The following is a 21,606-nucleotide window of genomic DNA, read 5'->3' on the forward strand; positions in this document are numbered from 1 at the left end:
GTTCTGGTTCAGATGCTGTTGTAAAAGGTTTCACCCTCATTTAACCACGTGTTCCTAGAGGACCAAGCCTGTGCTATGTAACTAGGAGGTCCCTAACAAGGACCAGTTGGTCTTTAGCAAAGGCTTATGTGCCTCAGATGACTATGTTATCTGCTATTTATTCAACAGAAACCTAAGTTTCATTTGGCCACGTCCTATAGCATGCACCTCGCCAGGTAGATGTAAATTGTAGAGAATGGTACTGTGACATTTTCTTCCACACACATATCATACTCTGACCATATTCTCAGGGGCTATCTCTTGTTTGCTACCACACCAGTCTAGCCTGAGGCCATGCATCTGTAGTGATCGGTCCCATTCCCACTGGTTTCCATGGCTGGCATTGCCTGTGCAGACACTCAGGTGACTGCGTGAAGGTGGACACAGGGGCCATCGCGTCAACGGAGAAACAGAAAGGCCCCAGACATAACTGACCACTTCTTCCCTGTCGCAGTTTAATCAAGCCTACCGCGTAGGACAAGAAGGCTGCCCGTTCCTTTCATGCAATGCTCGGCAGGAGCTGTTCTGGTCCTTGTTCTAAGCAACCACCCTGTCACCATGCAGCCTGCCTGCGCTCGTTCAACCTCACCAGGGTGTCCACCTTTGCTATTCTCTGTGGTGTCCTTGATCCGTGTCTCTGGAGAGGGCTGTGACCAAATCAACATCTTGTATTGGCATCACTTGAGTTTGGTATTAATTATCCATTATTCCTAATACAGATTAAGCACCTCAGAGACAAAAAAAAAATCCAAATTTAAAGGCACAGCCAATGCTTCAAGTTATTGAATTAAATGCTACTGTTTGAATATATTTGAATGAGTATTAGTTTAAAATTATGCTTGCTTCTCACTATGGCCAACATGGGGGGTGGAGGGATTAACAAGACTGTTGAATAGGAGCCATGTCCCTCAAGGGACTGCCAGCACCCTCGGCCTTCCATGAAGAATGTGTATACCTTGTTCATTCCTCTATATTGAGAACCGAGTGCTGGGATGCAGTCTTGAGCTGGGAGCAGCTGTAGCAGCTCAGGAGGAGGCTGTATCACCAGGGGATTGCGAGTCCTAAGTATCTGTTCTCAGCCATCAACTCAAGAGTCTGAAAGCTACCTCCTTCAGAACCTGTAAACACTCCACAGAACATGTCTGACAACTGTGTTCTAAGACAAGCACACCTGGTACCATTGGCCTGTCCAACAGGAGGCTTAACACCTTTTAGTAAGTGTATTAATAAACCATGCTTTCTTTAGTATCTGCGAGTGCCTGGCATATCCCACAGGGCTATTGATCAGCCTCAGCATCCGTAACCCAGAAGTGCCCCAAAGAGATGCAGTCGTCCTCAGGATCTTCCGGTGTCCACGAGAACTCTTTGCAGTAGGACTGCACAGTCCACTCTCTGCCATTGCTGCATAAATGTTCTCTTCACGAACTTAAACAGCCGAGCTTGGCAAGCTGCGCTTAGGCACAAAAGAATGTTCTGATCTAGGCTCTAAAATAATCCAAGACTCTTGGTCACGGCTCCTGAGATGCAGCATGCTGCTCTGCTCTTCCCAAATGAAGTTGCCTTTTCAGCAGCTGTCAGCACAAAGCCCGACATCTCAAGCAGAATGAAAGTTTAAGTTACCTGGGAAGAACGCACAAGAACGACAGCGGATGCTCATCTTTCACAACGTTTTACTGACAGTTACTGGACAGGTGTAAGGCATGTTCACAGGCTCTGATGGGAAGGAGTTCATTCTCTCAGCGGCTACTACAGTCTGCACCGGACACCACAGTATCCCTGTGCACTTGAACGTGTACCGCTCACAACTGTTAGAGCATGCAGGTCATGTTCAGGGACCACCGTGGAGAATGTCTCAGAGTAAGGAGTGAGCTGCTACAGACGAGGTCACTAGACACTACAACTCACATGGACACAAGCAGAAGGCGACCACACCTGCTACTGCAACAGTTAACACGCTGGCAAACAGGTTTTTGTTTCTTCGTGTTTGAGAGAAATGGAGTATATCCAGGGTTCATGTTTCTGTATTTGCCACTGCATACAGGTCACTAAAAATACCTAGTTTTGAATAATTTCTAACAACAGTTAGATTGATTTCAGGTCACAATACAAGATTGCATGCAATACTTTACACAAAAGTCAAACACAGACAATTTAATAACACCAACGCTCAGGACTGTCTGGTGTATTTCTTTTTGGTGGTAGTGTAAGGACGGAGAACAATGGTGGCTGGTTCTGCACAGCACTCGTGTGCTCAGGTCTAGCTAGCTGGACACTTCGGAGCACTGGTAGACTAGCTAAGGAGACCAGCGCAGAGATCTCAGTGTGAGCCTCAGGTGTGGGGCTGCTGCCAACAGGTAGCCTGCTTCCAGGGTAGAAAAATCTTAGCTCAAGCCAATTTAAAACGTATTTTATAATTGGTTTCCAAGATGTGGATCAACTGGATCACAAGCACTTTAAAAATTTAAGAAGGGCCGGTTGATGGTGGTGCACACCTTTAATCCCAACACTTGGGAGGCAGAGGCAGGCGGATCTCTGTAAGTTTGAGCCCAGCCTGGTCTACAGAGTGAGCTCCAGGACAGGCAGGGCTGTTACATAGAGAAACCCTGTCTCGAAAAACCAAAATTTATGAAGGAGACCATACAGTTCCAGGGAAGAACCGAAGAGCTAAGAATCCTCACAACTGGAGCGCTGCTTTGGGGGGCTCACAGCTCTCTCCCCAGGAAGCTCTCATCTCAGAGCCCCCGCAGCAGCACCACCAGCGTAGGAATGTGTGACACAGCATCGCAGAGGCCCACACACGGCTGCCACTGGGGGGAACTTGATGTGGATGGCACTCAGGACTCCGCTGGTTAGCTCGGTGGTACACAGTGTTGGAGTGTGCAATCCGTGTCCACACGGGTGACAGGACATTGCTGTCAGGCATCACACAGGTGAGGAGTGACTACCTACAGAAACGGACGCAGTTCCCATCGTCAGCTGCGCTGGGTGGGCAAGGGTGCAGCCACAGGCTACTCTTCTGACAGCAGGTCCCCGCTGCCGCAGGTAGGGCAGGTGCTCTGCCCTTTAAGCCACTGCTTAAAGCACTGCAAAGGAGAAAAGAGAGTCAGCGAGTGCTGCAGGGTCGGGGACCCCAGCTCTCTTAAATCACTGTGCTCTGGCAGGAGCACGGCTCATGCTACTTTCCCAGTCTGGTGCCGCCCAATCCTTAAGGAAGATCATGGTCTGCTCATGGCAGGAGGACGGCTGAAGCCCAGGAGAAAACAACGGCGCTCCAGAATCAGACTCACGGTCCGTGAAGGGCCTTGTCCTCCCTTACACCCTGGCCTCAATCTAAGCTCGGTCAGCTTTCTTGACTGACTGATTGCACCACTTGTCAGTTTTGTGGCCACAAAAATCACTCGATGCCTGCTCCTGGCTTTTGGATCCTGAGTGTCTCATGGGTCTGTTCGCACATTCTCTGTGCAGGCCTGGCTGGCACACGGCTGGGCAGGCGTGGAGAGCTGAAGGCCAAAGCATGATCTGAAGGGCTCTGCAGCTTGATCAGGTCCTGCTAGTGAGTATTTTATAGTCGGCCCTTCCTTACGGTTAATAAACTAAGACAGTGGAGAACTCATCTGTCCTAGACACCGAGACAGAAGGACGTGGACCAGGTACTGTCTTCAACATGGTGCCCCAGCTCTACGTGCTACACGGAACAGACGCTGTGCACTATTTCTTTAGTCACACGGGAAACCAACTTTGAAGGAATTAATATTGTGTAGAGTCCCAGAGCTAATATAGCTACGCAGTCAACTGTAATTCTTCACCCATGGCATGACGGGCAGAAAAAGTAGTCTACAGAGCCACAGACACCCCTGGTCCAAGACCCCTACGGACTTCCCAAACATGGTTTTACATAGACCTATGAACACTGTATGCGTAGATTTACAAAGGAAAAATGGCTTGGAAACACAAGGACTGGTTACCTGCCCCCAAATTCCATTTTTATTTTTAAAATGCATGGTAGACAGTCAGAAATACTTACTCCTTTGTGAAACTTGTGCCCACATTTTAGCACACGCATGTTTTTTGACTTGAACATCTCATGGCATAGCTCACAGGAATTTGCATCTGGTGCCTGAGAAAGAAACACATTTGAATAATAAATAACTTTATGATATGTGCTTGCATCACTTAGTGCATGGGTGGCCTAAGGGTTTGTTTTGTTTTGGTTTTGGTTTTTTGGGTTTTTTTTTGGCCACAAAGGGTAGCAGATTATTTTTCAATTATGGTTTAAAAGAGTAAAGACAGCTTTTAAAATTTAAAATCGTTTCTAGCCAGGTGGTGGTGGCACACGCCTCTAATCCCAGCATTCAGACAGCAGAGGCAGGTGGATCTCTGTGAGTTCAAGGCCAGCCTGGCTTACACAGTGAGTTCTCAGGACAGTCAGGACTCCAGAGAGAACCTGCCTCAAAAAACTTAAAACAACAACAACAAAAAAAAGTTTTGCTGTGGGATAACCTTTTTATATACTGTGAGTATATTTTATATGCTGTGAGTATATGCTGCTCACTGTTAATAATAGAAGCTTTTCTATGCTGTGAGTATATGCTGCTCATTGTTAATAATAGAAGCTATTTGACTGAAAGTCAGGAAGGATGAAAAGTCAAACTAAATACAGGGAAAAAGAAGGGCAGAGTTGAGATTCAAGCCAGTCGCCTAAGAAGCAAGATGCCAGCAGACCTGTAACTGTGGTGGATTTGAACTGTATTTTAATACAGACTGCTTGAAGACCTGAGAGCAAACAGTTCCACTGGTCAGTCTTACAGACCAGGCTACGGGCTCTCCTGAGGTGCTGACAGGGCCCGGGCTGAAATGGGGCAGGTGGCAGGTTCAGTTTCCTCTACGCTAGCCCTTCCACCTCCTCCCTGAGTCCTGGACAGCGTAGAGCAAAGTGAACCTGCATATGCCACCAACCTCACTGGAAAAAGAGCTTCCGGTTCGAAGACTCTTGTCTCAAGAGAAAACAGTGAGATTGATACAGCAGGACATCCAATGTCCTCCCCTGGCCTCTGCACAGGTACACATGGGTGTGCACTTGCTCCTATGTGCACACGTGTTTGCACCCCACACACAATCTTTTATTTATTTTAATGTCTAGGACCCCAAGCAGGAAATGGTACCGCCCACTGTGTTTGAGTCTTGAGTCTTCTCACCTCGATAAACCCCATCAAGATACTCCCCCCCACCCCCCCCCAGCATGTCTGGGTCTCAACAAATTGAAAAGTGACATCAGTCACCACAGAGACAGAAGCAGCTCTCTCTTGGAGGTGATTACCCAGTCTACTCTGAGGTGGGGCTGGGCACTACTCCCCCTAAAAATGCAAACGCCCTGTGGACCACCCTTAACCACAGTGACCATAGAGAAAAAGCGGCACAGGGCAAGAGGAAGAAGCATATCGACACCTGTTTCCTCAGTAGGTCTCCAGCCTCACCCGGCAGTGACAAGCCGAGGACTGCTGCTGCCTGACAAGCAAGACATCTACAGCTTCACACAGCTGAATGCTGACAGGATCACACTCATGCCTTGGCTGTTTTATTGTAAAATACAGACAATTATAGAGCCTTGCCAACTTAGATAAAACCACATGAACAATTTATCAGATGTACCATGCAAATAAAAAGATTCTTATATTCTTAAAGGAAACCGAGACTTAAATCAGCAATGTCAAATTGCAGGCACATTCAGCCCATTTCAGTACCCACTTCCAGGTACCCAACGGACGGGCAAAGGGTACCATTAGTATGGGTATTCTACAGCATCAATGAATCCAGCAGTAGTCTGGCAGTACAAGTCCCGCCCAGGCTCACGGTAGTGCTGAATGATGCAAGCTAGCCTTTAAGTATCAAGTTCCTGCTTACAAAGGATAAAATTATCCAAAAACTGCTTTTCCCACTTGATACATGAGGTCAACACAATTGACCACTTGTAAAAGTAAAAGCATAGGACAAAACTCAGTTATATTCAGGCAGTCGGCTGTCACCCTGGACCCCAGACATGAAGGTATATTCAAATACAGCAAAATCTGGTTCCTAATTTTAGTTTCAAATAGAGCAAGCCTCGAAGTGAAAGGGCTACCTCATGGACTAAAAATTCTGCGTCCTCCCAATTCCTCTCCTCAATAAAGAGAAAAACTGGCAATGCAGCTGTTCAGGTAATACTCACAGGGACGTCTTCTCTCTTCTGGCCTTTGGTTTTGGATGACGGCCCAACAACGGCCAAGGGTGCACTCTGGGAGGACTCAGCCACCGCAGCATCAGCGTGAGCCTCAGATGTCTTCTTGTCTTTTCCTGGGTTTGGCTGCAGACGGGATGAGGTGGGAAAGAGGGAAAGAGGTGCAGTTACGACCATCTGGCCACCTTCTAGTCCACTCTCTCACTGGGGGCTGGACTGCAAGCTTTTGAGTCTCACATTTTATAAACAAGCATGAAGAGAAATATCTTACCTTTTTCTTTTTCTGTTCCTCTAGAATGTGTTCTGTGACTCTTTCAACAATATCCTCAATACTTAAGCCAGAGAGTGAGTTCTTGTTTTTGTTTCGAACTTTTTTAACAAAACCAGCAAGCTCAGTGCTGAAAAAGAAAAGTGAATAATAAATGACTCTGACAACTCACCAGTTACCAGTGACCGTGTAGAAAGATCAGCTCACCACCCCAAGGTAACCTGTAGACCACAGTTAACCACAGTGACCATACAGAAAGATCAGCTCACCACGCAAAGGTAACCTGTGGACCACAGTTAACCACAGTGACCATAGAGAAAAATCAGCTCACCACGCAAAGGTAACCTGTGGACCACAGTTAACCACAGTGACTGTACAGAAAGATCCGCTCACTACCCAAAGGTAACCTGTGGACCAGTCAACCACAGTGACCGTACAGAAAGATCAGCTCACCACGCAGAGGTAACCTGTGGACCAGTCAACCACAGTGACCATACAGAAAGATCCGCTCACCACGCAGAGGTGACCGTGGACCACAATGACCGTCGACCACAATGACCGTCATACAGATCATCTGTCGACCAGTTAACTGCAGTGACCATACAGAAATATCCATTTAAGACAGAATGATTCCTCCCAAGCTACTAACCACCTCTCAGTACTGGCATTCAGTGGTTCAGCAGTTAGCGTTCAGACTGCTCTTGCTCTTATGGGAAGGACTCCACTGAGCTGGGAAACACTCGCTCTGGCCAGTCATACCGTGTATGACTGTGTGTGCACATATATGGGGCTAGAGGTCAACACCAGGTGTATTTTTCCATCATTCTTCAGCTTATTTTTGAGAAAGGATAGACGGGCTGCCCCCAAAAGCCCAGGGTCTTTGAATTATCTGTGCCAGGATTTCAGGGCTAGCTGACTTGCCTGCCTTTTTATGATGGAGGTTTGAACCTGGGTTCTCAAGCTTGCATAAATACTTTACCAAGCTGAGTTATCTCCCCAACTGCAACAGACATTTTTTATTTTTTTATTTTTTGGTTTTTTCTTTGAGACAGGGTTTCTCTGCAGCTTTAGAGCCTGTCCTGGAGCTAGCTCTTGTAGACCAGGCTGGTCTCGAGCAACAGACATTTTTAATGACTACTTTATTCCTAACTTTCAATCTTATAACCCATTAATATCAAGAAACAGAAGCAATGCAGGTACAAAAAGTCACTGTGTACAGAGTTCTCTTTTAAGCTGTCCCTGGATCCTAACTCTCCTTCTCTTGCACTGATTGGAGAGCAGAGACACAGTGAAGTACAAGGAACCAGAGTCAGCTCGATAAACACAGCTTATTGACTCAGGCACGAGCAGCGTTTCCGGAGACTCACACGGTTCCTTTTGTAGTATGGACACACATCTCATACTGAATTCAGTTTACCCTTCGCACCTCACACGGCTAACTACAAAATGTTAAGATGTTTGTGTTCTTTGCTCTGTATTTTCCTATATGACGCACAATGTATTTTACAGCTCATTTACAGACTCCACAGCAGATAATGCTGGAGTGTTACCAAGCTCACCAAGTCTTAGCAAACCACTGTGTTCTGCTGTTGGGTTACTCAGGGGTCAGTGTGCTCTCTCTCTCTCTCTCTCTCTCTCTCTCACACACACACACACACACACACACAGGTTTTTCAAGAGAGGGTTTCTCTGTGTAACAATTCTAATTGTCCTGGAACTCACTCTGTAGACCAGGCAGGTCTTGAACTCAGAGATTTGCCTGCCTTTGCCTCCTGAGAGCCGGATTAAAGGTGTGAGCCACTATGCCTGGCTTAAGCACAGCACACTCAATTCTGATATGAACATCAGAACCTTCACTTGTGGCTTGGGTGTGTAGTTCAAGTGTTAGAGCCTTTGCCTAACCCTAGCCCTGGGTTAGTCCCCAGCATCACACTATTATGGTCACAAGGAGAAAAAAACAAAGAGCATGTCTTTCTTGGTAAAACAATTAACACAATTCTTTTCACATTATTTTCTAATTGGTCATTGTTTTATCTGATCAAGCAGCAGTTCAATGGCTAGGCACGGTGGTGCACATCTTTTATTCAAGCATTCAGGAGGAGAGGCAGGTAGATCTCTGTGAGTCTGAAACCAAACTGGTCTACATAGCGAGTTCCAGGACAGCCAGGGCTAGACACTGATGAGACCCTGTCTCAAAACAGCAGCAGCAACAACCCCAGACACAGTTAATGACGCATTTAACAGTCACAGACATCTACTCACCTGGTGTAGCACGGGAACACCACCAACAAATGCTCAATGGCACTGCTGAAAATCTTGCTTGGGGACTGGCTTGACCGAGGAGCCGGTCCAGGTGGCTTCTCCTCCGCCTCGGGGCTTTGTTCTGATGGAGATGCCTGGCTAGCCCTCTTGAGCTCTTCAGGCTGAGCAACTTCAGGCTGATGGGTGGGTGATCCTAGTATCAGTTCAGGAACCTCCTCTGGGGAGCCACTAGGAGGTGCCACAAGGAAATCATTGTAGACTGCTCCAGTCATGTCTACAGAAGTCATGGGCCCTTGATCTTCATGGCCTGAAAACTCAGAGGGTAACTGACAAGAGAGAAATGAACTGATGAGCACATGTCCATAGCAGCTCCCAGCAAACCTGAACGCAGGACGTTAAAATTAGAAAAACAGCCTAAATGACAGCACTCCCTCCATCCCACCCACTACTACTACTACTGCTAACCAATCAATCTGCTCTAATATTCCCCAAAGCCGTCTCCTAGGAAACAGGGAGACTAGTGCTGGCCACACCCAACTCTGCTCTTTGTAGCTCTTACCTTCTGTCCGCATCTTATGTTGCTGGAGGCCCAAATCTCAACCTGAGGCTCCTCTCTCCCAAGACCACCATGCAATTTCTAGACTGGGATATTTTCCTGAGACTCTTATCTGCACAACCATGAGTGATCTGGGGAACCAAACTCACTGTGCTCAAACTTGGGTTCAGGAGCAGCCCCATCATCTCACAACCACGCTGCTCCCCATACTGCTCCCACCAATGGTCTCCCCCCTGCACACACTGCTGAGGGTGCTGAGCTGCCACCTATGGTCTCCCACCTGCACACACTGCTGAGGGTGCCAAGTCACATAGAGCTCACTCAGCCTTGTATAGCCATCAACTCCTTCCTCCAGCTCATCTTTCCCCTGACTTGAAACCTAAACCTCAGCCTTCCCAATGACCTAAACAACAGTGCAAACTTTGTTCTGCTGGCCCTGGAAGGTTCTGCAGTGCTCCCTGTGTCCCTCGCAAAGGACGGACTGCATGTCCCCTTTTATTTCCAGCTTCCCAGCATGTGCTATGTCCATTGCAACACCAGGCTGCTCTAAGGGTTAGCACCCTGCCCCTCCCCAAACATTATCCTCTCATCCCTTTCTTACCCTAGATGTGGATTTATGTTACTAGAGCATTCAGGGGACAAACATCAGTGTTTATTTTGTAGTTGTGAGTTTAAGGTCTGTCTTTTCTGAAGCCCATAGTACTCTGAGAGCCCATTCCACATTTATTCTTCATTACCACTAAATACCCAGCGAAGACATGAGGTACGAAATAGATGTTCTTTTGTTTGTTTGGCTTTGGTTCTTCCAGACAGGGTTTCTCTTTGTAACTCTGGTTGTCCTGGGACTTGTTCTGTAAACCAGGCTTGCCTTGAACACACAGATCCTCCTGCCTCTGCCTCCTGAGTGTTGGGATTAAGGAAATAAATGGTTTTTAAGGGTACTCTTTTAAAAAAAAGATTTATTTATTTATTATGTGTACAATGTTCTGTCTCCATGTATTCCTGCACACCAGAAGAGGGCACCAGATCTCATCATACATGGCTGTGAGCCAGGCTGCTGGGAATTGAACTTAGGACCTCTTGAAGAGCAGCCAGTGTTCTTAACCTCTGAGCCATCTCTCCAGTTCCTGATACACTTAGAGGTCTCAGAACTTTGATTATGAAAAAAAAAAAACCTGAATTGTTTTAAAATTATAAAAAAATGAAATTAGCTAATAATAAAATATTCTAAGAGTCAAAAGTTTTTTTCTTCTATATCTGCTGTAGAAATTTAGAGAAAACAAAAATGAGACCTTTCAGTATAACAAAGAACTTACGATGTGGAGAAGTGTAGATCATGATGCCACACCTTGTATTCCTAAGACATTAAAATTTTATTTTATGTACATGAATGCTTGGCTTGCATTTATGACTGTGTACATGTGACTGGCTCTGATGCCCTGGAACTGGAGTCACAGATGTTATGAGTCATAATGCAGGTGCTGGGAGTGAAACCCAGGTCCTCTGCAGGAGCAGATAGGCTGTTAGGCACCGAGGTCTCTAGACTAAGGTGATCTACTGTACATTATAAAGGTAATGAGGAGGAAGGGAGGGAGGTACCAGTGAGCCTTCCAGGGAAAGGCCGGAGGCAGGGCATTAGGACAGATCTGAGGCTGAAGAAGAGTCCAGATAGACATGTTGGTAGCAGGAAGGTGCAAGGCAGGCACTGGGAAAGCAGCAACCAGGACTGCAAGGACATGCTAAACATTTTGAAACTTCACAGAGGCCTGGAATTCCTAGTCTCATCTGTGTCTAAATCCCAGAAACGGGTACCTCAAAACCCAATAAACTGACATCTATGGTTAGCCTTTCTACAAAGTCCACAAAATAATATTACTGCAATTCTAAAAAGCACTTTGAAGTCAAAAGATAAAATTTAGCAAGCACTTCTGTTTGTGAGATTCAGGACACACCTCAGACAGCAATCAAATATGACAGGTTAGACCAGCAAACTCCTTCCTGTCGTACATGCAGTACTGTTTGCTTTGCATCTGGTGAGGAAACAGACTTAACTAAGACCTTCATGCCTCCAAGTGTCTAGGAGTTACACTGCTACTTAGAGTGATTGTTGACATGCTAGACTACATGCATGTAGTTCACTAATGTCTGTCTGTCACATGTACACGCGAGCGAGCACACACACACACCCTGCATCAAGAAAAGAAAACAGATACGAAGGTCCATGAAAGGGGTAGGAACAGGGATCACAGTGTGTCTTAGTCCTGCTCTCATGACTAGCTGCAGAAACATTGATCCACTGATGATAAAATGCTTAAAGCTTAAAAGTTTATAGTGATATTTATGTTCTAATAAATGAAGCTTGCTTGAAGATCAGAGGGTAAAACTAAGTCACTAGAGGCCAGGCAGTGATGGCACCCACACCTTTAATGCCAGCATTTGATAGACAAAGGCAGATGGGTCTCTGAGAGTTCAAGACCAATGCAGAAAATGATTCAGGTGGTGGTGGTTCACACTTTTAATCCCAGTACTAGAGGGGAATATAAGACAGGAGAGACAAAGGTTTAGGGCTCAGTCTGCAGTTGCCCAGCCTTGGTAGAAGTCAGAGCCAGAGGCTGGCTGCTTTGCTTTTCTGATCTTCAGTTTGAACCCCAGTATCTGTCTCTGAGTTTTTACTACTTGTGCCACAGAGGCTACAGGAGCACCAACATGGAACCTTAGGACAAGCCTATCCCCAGTGTTCTGAAAACAGTGGAAAAAAACTATTGTGGACAGTTAAGACAGAGACTGGTTGTGTCCTTCTCCACTCACCATCGTACAGGCAGGAAAGGAAAGCATAGAAGTCTGCACTTTGGGAAGTTCGCTGAGCCGAGAGCCATTTTTAACGGCCTTAATTTGATCTTCAAACTGAGACTGTGGGTAGAAGGGAAAATGTGAAGCTTTTGTAACCAATTCCAAAAGAAAACAACTGTTTCAATTAATATTTTTTCTTGTCAGATAATTCATATGACCAAGTTTCCCAAGAAATACAAGTGTGAATAAAATTCTAAGATAATTATTGTAAGGAAGTCGAACCATTTACTGAGAGGCTTGAGGTGGTGAGGCTAAAGAGCTTGGTATGATCTGACCCTTGGCGGGCAGGCTCCTCGGCCTGGAGATCACCAAAGCAGGAGAGCTGCTTCTCAGAGAGTAAGCAGGGAAGGACCTGGGCATCTGAGCACTGTAATTCCTTCTGTTCCTTTTCTTCATGCTCAGAAGTGAACCCAGGGCATTATGTGTGTAAGCAAATGATATAAGATAATTAAGAAAATACCACTAATTTCATGAAAAATTCCTAGTAATTTCAACAAAAAAGCACTGAAAAAAATTTTTAAAAAAGGAATGTTTAAAATACAACGGTAGTCTCCTGAGCATTCAAACCACCACAATGATGCTGGTAGGACGGTGACAAGTTTTCTAGCTCACCTTTGTGCTCTCCACTTCTTCTCTCACGTTGGAAAGGAAGGACTCCCAGGAGGATGTATCACACTCCATCTCGGGGCACGATGCAGCATCACTGGAAGATTCAGAAGCAGACAGCTACTTACCACCCACTTTACAGACTGGGAAAACAGAAAGCATTTAAAGGCAAACAAACACACAATAGAACGTCTGCTGTGAAACTGTAAAGTTTGGAGCAGGCGTGGAGGCACATACTTTAGTGTCTGCACCAAGGTCACAGGGAAATCAGTTTTCCCCAGGGGAGTCTCGCTGAGCACTTCACCCACTCCTGGGGCACAGGACACGAGGAGCTAGCCAGCACAAATCAATTCTTGCTTCCCCACCCTTTTTCCATCATGCTTAATATAATTAATTTTTATATTTATTTATTTTATTATGTAAACAATATTCTATCTGTGTGTATGCCTGCAGGCCAGAAGAGGGCACCAGACCTCATTACAGATGGTTGTGAGCCACCATGTGGTTGCTGGGAATTGAACTCAGGACCTTTGGAAGAGCAGGCAATGCTCTTAACCTCTGAGCCACCTCTCCAGCCCCTAATTAATTTACTTTTAAGAGACACAGAGAAAGGACAGACGGTTGGGCACAGGGAGGTTCTGGGAGGACTTGGGGGAGGGAAAAACATGATCAAAATATATTGTAGGAAAAGCATTTTGAGTAATTGTTTTTCATCAGGTGTTTCTAACTGTATTTCCCAAGTGCAGGATGGGAAGAGCACCTAAGAGACACAGTACCTGCTCATCAGCTTGAGGTTCTTAAGATAGGCTTCCGCTTGTGCAGCCAAACTCTGTAATTTATACACTTCTCGCTCCTTCCAGTTTTCAAGGACAGACACCTGACAGTACAATAGAGGATACATAAATGTCTCACAAATGAAAATCTGAATCGATTTGAAAACCTTCCAAGTAAACATTAAGAACTTTCCAATTTCTCTTTAAATAAAGTACAATGGCAGACACATAAGAACACAATTATGCGGTAATTTCATCAGGTGAGCAGGAAGGAAACCTGAGGATTTGAAAGTGCTGCACCTCCTCAGCCCAAAGCCCCTCTGGGCACCCACACCTCGGCTGTGCGCTCAGCTCTCCCCACAGGTAAGTGGGTGCTGTGTGAGAGTCGGTGCAGAAGGTGTGGAATGGACAGAGCCTCCAGGAAAACCTGCTGCCCAGTGGCACAGGACGTGACCTGCAAGGCCAGGATCCAGACGCTGGTGCAGCACACACGCCGGCTTGTTCCTCAGACTTGCCTGGAAGCAGGTGCCTGACTGACTAATAACTAGAAGTCTGCTGCTTCCAGACAGTCCAACTTAATCCTTTTCTCATTTCCCCAGAAAAAGCATAGACACATGAGACAATAAAAAGAACTTGTTTCTCAAATAAATATCCCAAATCACATTTTAGAAACAACAACAACAAAAATAAAGCTAGTGTTACAGTTTATTTCCATTTTCCCTTGTTTCAGTTTTCAACCAGTATACAAAAATTAATGTGTACTTCTCTAGGGGAACTGAAGAATACACAAACATGTAAATGCCCAAATACATACATATATTTCTTTTTCTTTTGTATTTAAGGATATGCTGGCCTTGAACTTGTAGCAATTCTCCATTGCTGCTATTGGTGTATCTGAGATCAGAATCACGAGTCACCAACACAGTAGTGGTGGCTGACTTGTAAGTCACTTCATTAACTAGTTTCTGGTGTGTGTGTCTATACACATGTGCACACGTACGGAGGTCAGAGGACATGCTAGTGTCATTTCTGTTTCCTTGTTAACTTAAGACAGGTCTTTTACCAGCCTGCAACTTGCTAAGTAGGAGAAGCTGGCTTGCCAGTGAGCCCCAGGGATCCATCTGTCTCTGCCTTCCCAATGTCAGCTTAAAAAGACAGCAACAACAACAACAACAACAAAAAAAATAAAATAAAAAAGGATTCTGCGGATGGGACTCAGATCCTCGTGGCTCAGCACACACAAGCACCTTACCTACAGAGAGCTATCTGCCAGCCTGGGAGGTCTTTTGATTTGCTTTTGAAGGACTGGTAAATACTGACATGCCTCATGGTGTGTGTCATTTGATTAAATATGACGACGATTCCGTGAAAAGCATGAGAAATGACTAAATTATTATGGTGAATAAGAAGGCAGTTATAAACTGAGGTATATTTACGGGCACAACTCAGAAACTTTAGGATAAACTATAGCGGTGGCAAGCATAGGTCCTGATGCGAAAAAAAAAAGAATAAAAACTAAAAATTCTTAGGCACAGAAAAGTAACAGCTCTCTGATCTGGAAGTCAGCCTGTGGATGACGCCTGTCCTATTTCCCAGCTCCCATCACAGCGGTACTCTACCGGTAGAGACAGACGCAGAGGCCCTCCCCTTGCCGCCTGTGCCGGCTCACCTCGGCAGCCACTGCTCTCTGGTGGCTCTCCTCGTACAGCTCTCTTCCTTTTCCGAGGGACTCGTCCACTGCTGTCTTCTCCTCTGTGAGAGCACCACTGCGAGGGGAAAACAAAGCCCTCGTGAGATCACGCCGACAGCCAGTCTTCTGCCTTGTGTGTCATCGTACAATTTAGACTCACTGTGCCCTCTGCATTTGTAAGTGATCAGAGAAAGATAAGAAATCAAGAAGAAGTATCTAGAAGAAATGCAGAGGAACACGAGGGCACTGGGCCAGTTCACTGGCTTTACTGTGAGCGCGTGTGCGAGCATGCATCAGGCACAGGTAAAGGTAGGGGTCTGTAGTGGCCAGAGTTAATTAACGCTGAGTGTGATTCTTCAGGATACAGCCACTTTGCTTTATCTGAGACAGGAACTCTCACTGGTATCTGATCTGATCAACTGGGTACAAGAGCTGGCCAGTGCGCTCCAGAGGTCCTCCTGTGTCTACCTCCACAGCCTGGTGTGACAGGACACGCATCACCGCACCCATGGTCATGCACAGACGCAGGATACAACTCAGGTCCTCACATGGCATGCGCTTGCTGACAGCCAGTGCCCCAGCTCCTGCTTCCTGACTTTCGAGGATATGATTTAGATAAACTGGTAATTGTTCTCAAACACCCTCTATATTTCAAGTAAGAAATTTCAATATCGAATAGTTATAAAAACAGGAACAAGGTGATCATTACGAAGCTGTTTAGAGCCATGATTTTTAAAACTAGCCAGGTACTGGGTTTCACTGTGGCGTTTTCAGAACCCCATGTTCTGTTCCCTCCCATGGCGTCTGGACCCCTCCTGCTGATCTAACTCCCCCACCATCACTCTCCTGCTTTCACATCAAACATATTCACTCTTCAAACGGTAAGATCTCTTTCTCCTCTCATGGTTCCCTCTTGTTTCATGACCTACATGCACACACAAAAACTAAAGTCTGTGGGCTCTACAAAAGAAAGCACTGCACCTGCCTTAGTGAGGCTGGGCTCCTGCTTACTGTGATTTCTCGTCCCATCATGGCCATACGTTGTAACAGAGAAGGCCACTGAAGATGACGGGGACGGACAAGACGATGTAAAATGGCGCTAAACAAGCAAAGGAAAATATAGCTGCTATCGGTGAGACCTGGTTGTGTTCATGACAACACAGTGTCCACTAATAAAGATGAAGAGGAAACTCTATGGGTTCACAATGACAATTACGAAACAAACCTGCAATAACAGAGCGATATACTACAGTCCATGCTGAGACTCGGATGGCACCAACGGTTTTCTACTGGTGGAGACGGATGCTTCAAATACACTTTCAATTTCAAGTTAATTAAAAAAAAAGGGGGGGGGGCCTGGTGACACATGCCTATAATCCCAGCACTTCGGAGGCAGGGACAGGTGGATCACTGTGAGTTCTAGGCCAGCCAGGGCTACAGTGAGACCCTACTTCAAAGCAAGGAAATGAAAGGAGTAAATAATAGCAATAAATCTAGGCAGTGCTTATACTGACAATAGGAAATAAAAGTAGAAACCTGAATACATACATATTCAAGCCTTAAGAATTACTTAAGAGAGGCAGACAGGCAACGACACACTTAAGAGTCTACTGAGATTGTAGTGAAAGATGTCAAGAATAATGAAAGCTTGACTTGCCTGATTCCCACAGACTGGTCCAGATGTGATCTGCACTCCTTACCCAATCCTTCAGTCTTCTGGGCAGACCTGCAGAAGCAGCCACACAACCCTCATTATCTCTAAGGCTGTTCCACGGCAACCCACAGGGATCTGCACCCACACCCATAACGCTCCCCACGAACCCATGGCTGCCCAGCTTTACTGCATCAACTGTGCTGCTTGGAGGAAGGTTTAATGACTGTTTTCACAAGGGCACACGCTTGGAGTCCCACCCTACAGGATAGCCCGGGCCACACGGTGAGATGAGACCATCTCAAAAAAAAAAAAAAAAAAAATTAGTAAATCAGCCAGCCAGCATGGCATATGCAGTAAAAATGCTCACACTGATGCTCAACCTTTTTCTTTTTATTATGTATACAATATTCTGTCTGTGTGTAAGAGGGCACCAGACCTCATTACAGATGGTTGTGAGCCACCATGTGGTTGCCAGGAATTGAACTCAGAACCTTTGGAAGAGCAGGCAATGTTCTTAAGTACTGAGCCATTTCTCCAGGGCTCCCCCTCCCCCATGCTCAACCTTAAAGGCAGCTGGGCCCTTGCTGACTCTCACTTTTACATAACTGATCTGAAAACATGCCAGCTCAGACAAAGCTTCAAGTAAAAAACTTCAATGGATGCTTCTTAAAGATGCACAACGATTGTGAAAATAGTATCTTAAAGGGTTTTTACTTGATATACATATTTGAAATTAAGTTCAAAGAATGACAAGAAACAGAAACCCCGGATATTAAAAACAGTAATGCCAGCCAGGTGGTGGTGGTGCACACCTTTAATCCCAGCACTCAGGAGGCAGAGGCAGGCAGATCTCTGTGAGTTTGAAGCCAGCCTGGTCTACAGAGTGAGTTCCAGGACAACCAGGGATAGAGAACCCTGTCTCAAAAAGCAACAACAGCACAGCAACGCCGTGCTTCGGCCGCCACTTACGCTTCGCTGGTGTTCCCAAGCTTTTTCACTTTTTTCTTCAGGGCCTTCAATCTTTCTTGGGTTTCTCTTTTCTCTTGTTGCCATTTTTTAATTTCTCTGTCCAGATCTTGGAGGAACCAGTCTAATTCTGTCTCTGAGATCTACAAACATTTTGAAAAGACTTGCATGATCATGGCAATCCATGTCTTGGGGAAGGAAGGACCCCGAGAGCCCCGAGCGGTGACACCTCATGTGCAGGCGCTGGCGCCCTGGTGGCCTCACTGCCACTCTGGGCCCCAGGACTGAGCTAACACAGCGCAGCCACACTTCAGCACTGAGTGCACTGGGCACAGGACGTCCTCTGAAGAACCTTATGTGCACATGGGATTCACACTTCGGCCTTCAGCCTACATAGCTCCCTAACCCGGAAGTCATCTGCACATGGTTTAGCTAGCAAGTCCAATAGCTTTTGTTTGTTTTTAGAACTGTGATACCTCTGGTTGATCATTAAAGGCCTTTGGATTGAAAACCTGTCCGAAGTCCATACGGCACAGAAACTCTCTTGAGGCAGTGCTAATTCCCTTCCCCTGGAGAGTAAGATTCAGTGCCACTCCCAGACCTATGGCTCAGCTCCCTTACGCAGTTGCTGCTTTTTGAAACAGCTGAACTGACAAAAACAGGAAAAGCTTTCAGTGTCTGTGAAGCGTCGGGGCAGGACACCTTTGTGGATGAAACAACGGCCACGGGGAAACATCATCTGTTTTACTGTTTCTAAGGAAAGAAGTGCATCAGGGAATCCAGCTGCTTAATGAAATCCTGTATTCCTGTTTCCTAGAGAAAGACTTTAATCTCTTAGCTCTTAATTGACATTCTGATCCTAAACTTCCTGCTTTGGTTCAAAGCATGCTGAGATCAAGGATTCAGCTACAGTAACATGGGGCTTTCTCCCTCAGAAAGAACAACACACCCTATAATAAACCTACAGATATAACAGGAAGTAATGACTTCAAGTGAAATATGATATAGATATGAATAATTTGCATTGATGTGGATTTTGCTTTAGTGATTTAAATTTAAGGTCAATCTTGTTATATGTATATGTATTTCTGATACTGATTAAGGTATTGTGATTGTGTAGTTCATTTAAAAATGTAATGTATATAGGTTGTTAATGGATAGTTATCAATAATAGTCAAACTTGTAGTTATGATAGTTAGATTTTCTAGATGTGCATAGATATATTTTAGATAGACATTCTTCATATCTTGCAAAGACTGCAAAATATGGTATTTAATGTTTTAATAACTTAGGACTTTTCATGACAATGAGACACATCTGCTCCTGGCAGCACCAGCTACTTCAAGAAGAAAATGGGCATCGAAGAGGCTCCTTATGGAGTTTGATAGCCATTTGGGCAAGAAACTGCTCTTGCCTGGACTGATGCAGAAACTGGACACAGAGAACCCTAAGAGAGAGGACTGCTGAACTTGCCTATAGGTGAGATGATCTTTCGGGGTTCCTGATTCATGAGTCTCCAAGACATTCTGCAGGACACAGCAGATACTGACTGAACTGCCTTTGAAATTTCCTGCATCATGGAAATGTCTCCTGGAAACTGTGGGCCTGTAGGCCGAAGATGGATGCCCCAACAGTACAAAAGAACTTTGGGTGACTGTCCAGGCAGCGAGATGTCTCTGTCATTTCTAGAGTTTGGAAGTTGCTTATTTCTTGTTTACTTAGGTAATATTATATCCTTCTGGAGTCTTTGATGGAGTTAAAGAATAGATAGATAGTTATAGTTTTCCTTAGTTATGATAGAAGATAAAGTAGATATAAATATTTTAACTGTAATTCTTGATAACTGTTTTGTTATATGTAATTTTACTATGTTAAAGTTAAAGCCTTTCTTTTTTGTTTAAACAGAAAAAGGGGAAATGATGGAGGACTCTCATTGGCTAATAAAGAAACTGCCTGGCCCATTTGATTGGCCAGCCCTTAGGTGGGCGGAGTAGACAGAACAGGAAAAAGGAAGTGAGGTAGATGGCTCAGTCAGATGCTACGCCTCTCCTAAGTTAGACAGACCGCCGTGCCTCTGCTCAGGGAGAGAGATGCGATGGAGCCAGCCGTTCAGACGTGCTGAATCTTTCCCGGTAAGAAACCACTTTGTGGTGCTACACAGATTATTAGATATGGGTTAGTCAAGATGTGAGTAAGAGGCTGAAAATAATGGGCCAGGCAGTATTTAAAAGAATACAGTTTGTGTGATGTTATTTTGGGGCATAAGCTAGCCGGTGGCCAAGAGCCAGGCAGGACGAAAAGCAGGCCTGCCTGCAACTCCACACTACAGATAGGGACCAGGAGGCCATTTTCCCCTCTTCAGCCTTAGACAAGGGTCTTGATGCTAAGTAGTCAAGGTCCTGCAGCAGCGGAGAGAGCTCTAGACGGATACGAGGCATGTGCACTCTTCCCAAGTGGCAGAAGCACAAAGGTCTTGGTTCCCCCTGGGGCAGGGGGAGAAGTCCACATTTCCTCCACTAATAAAACCCTGCTGATTCCAAACATGCCAGTCATTCTGTGACACAGATAACCTCATGCCTACTACATTGACAAACTCCTGTATTCTACATGGTCACTTCTTTTTCCAAGATCAACCAACCTAAGTCTGCCTGCAGAGCAGCTGGAAGCCACCCACCTTTGTTTATACTCAGAGCCAATGATCTCACTTGGACCTAGCTTTTAGAAAGTGAGATTACGTGCAACCACAAGGTTATGCTAGGGCATGAGAACCCACTTGGCAAAGGTACCTCCAAAAGATCGGGTAACAAAAGGATAAGGAATTCTAATAACGTTTGTACACACACACACACACACACACACACACACACACACACACACACACACACAGACAGTTCTGCCAACAAAAATATGACCCGAGTTCACGTGCCGTTTAAACTCACTGCCCTTTAATGACAAAGCTGCTTCATAATTAATACAGAAATGATCATATTAACTCTCACCTACTCTTGCGTAAACACAACCAAAGAAACTCAGATTTGCAATTTAAGAGGGTAAACAACTGACCAAGAAAGTCTAGAAACTGGACGAGCCTGACGTGACGGAGGGAGTAACTGAACTTACCATGTTCTTGAGCACAACCATGGGACGCCACATCCAAAGCCACACAAAAGGAAAAGTGCACTAGAGAAGCCGGTACAGGGCAGCTGTCCTATGCTCCAACACGCACTAGGTAAGTAGACACAGTGAGCCCCGCGCAGACCACAGCAGCAGCCAAGCTCTGTTCGTCACAGTCCCCCTCCTGGGCACACTGTGTCCCCGGGGTAAAAATCATCTGTGCACACGCAGGCCTGAGGCACTATGGGAATACAGTACCTGGTATGACCGCCAGCTTGTGAAGCCGGAGAGGTCTCTGTCACAAGTGTCACTCACTGATGAAAACCTGAGTGCCCATGTGCCCGAGTCTGCCTGTCACTCACACAGGAGGTCACAGAGATCACAAGCAAACCTTTCCAAGGCACACCACATCTGTATGACCATTTTACCAAGCCTCTCATCTGCTCAAGCTTATATCCCATGTGTCATGTGCTGAGCAGGTTTAAATTTTGTTTCTACCACTTATCCCCCCGCCACAGGAGAATGACCACCTCTCCTTATCCTTTGCACCTCCAGCGCCATCTGCGTGCCAGCAGCTTGGGGAGCGCTACCAAAGTCCCCTTTGACCAACCACC

The 21,606-nt window shown here is 45.7% G+C and overlaps 1 protein-coding gene across 8 annotated transcripts in view; it reads right to left on the reverse strand.

The window, feature by feature from the left end:
- Window positions 1-1,692: 1,692 nt before the first annotated feature.
- The window catches only part of Ttc3 (tetratricopeptide repeat domain 3), a 97,453-nt gene continuing 77,539 nt past the window's right edge, over window positions 1,693-21,606 (reverse strand). For all 8 annotated transcript variants that reach the window (XM_038344860.1, XM_038344859.1, XM_038344861.1 and 5 more), the window contains 11 exons: window positions 17,882-18,021; window positions 16,916-16,984; window positions 15,238-15,334; window positions 13,572-13,672; window positions 12,802-12,892; window positions 12,148-12,249; window positions 8,784-9,109; window positions 6,525-6,651; window positions 6,245-6,379; window positions 4,064-4,156; window positions 1,693-3,122 (listed from right to left, as the gene is read on the reverse strand). In XM_038344860.1, coding sequence (XP_038200788.1) covers window positions 3,048-3,122; window positions 4,064-4,156; window positions 6,245-6,379; window positions 6,525-6,651; window positions 8,784-9,109; window positions 12,148-12,249; window positions 12,802-12,892; window positions 13,572-13,672; window positions 15,238-15,334; window positions 16,916-16,984; window positions 17,882-18,021 — 1,356 coding nt within the window. In that variant the 3' untranslated portion in view covers window positions 1,693-3,047. The remainder of the gene's footprint in view (window positions 3,123-4,063; window positions 4,157-6,244; window positions 6,380-6,524; window positions 6,652-8,783; window positions 9,110-12,147; window positions 12,250-12,801; window positions 12,893-13,571; window positions 13,673-15,237; window positions 15,335-16,915; window positions 16,985-17,881; window positions 18,022-21,606) is intronic.

This window comes from Arvicola amphibius, chromosome 10, assembly GCF_903992535.2.
Source record: "Arvicola amphibius chromosome 10, mArvAmp1.2, whole genome shotgun sequence".
Classification (NCBI taxonomy): Eukaryota; Metazoa; Chordata; class Mammalia; order Rodentia; family Cricetidae; genus Arvicola; species Arvicola amphibius.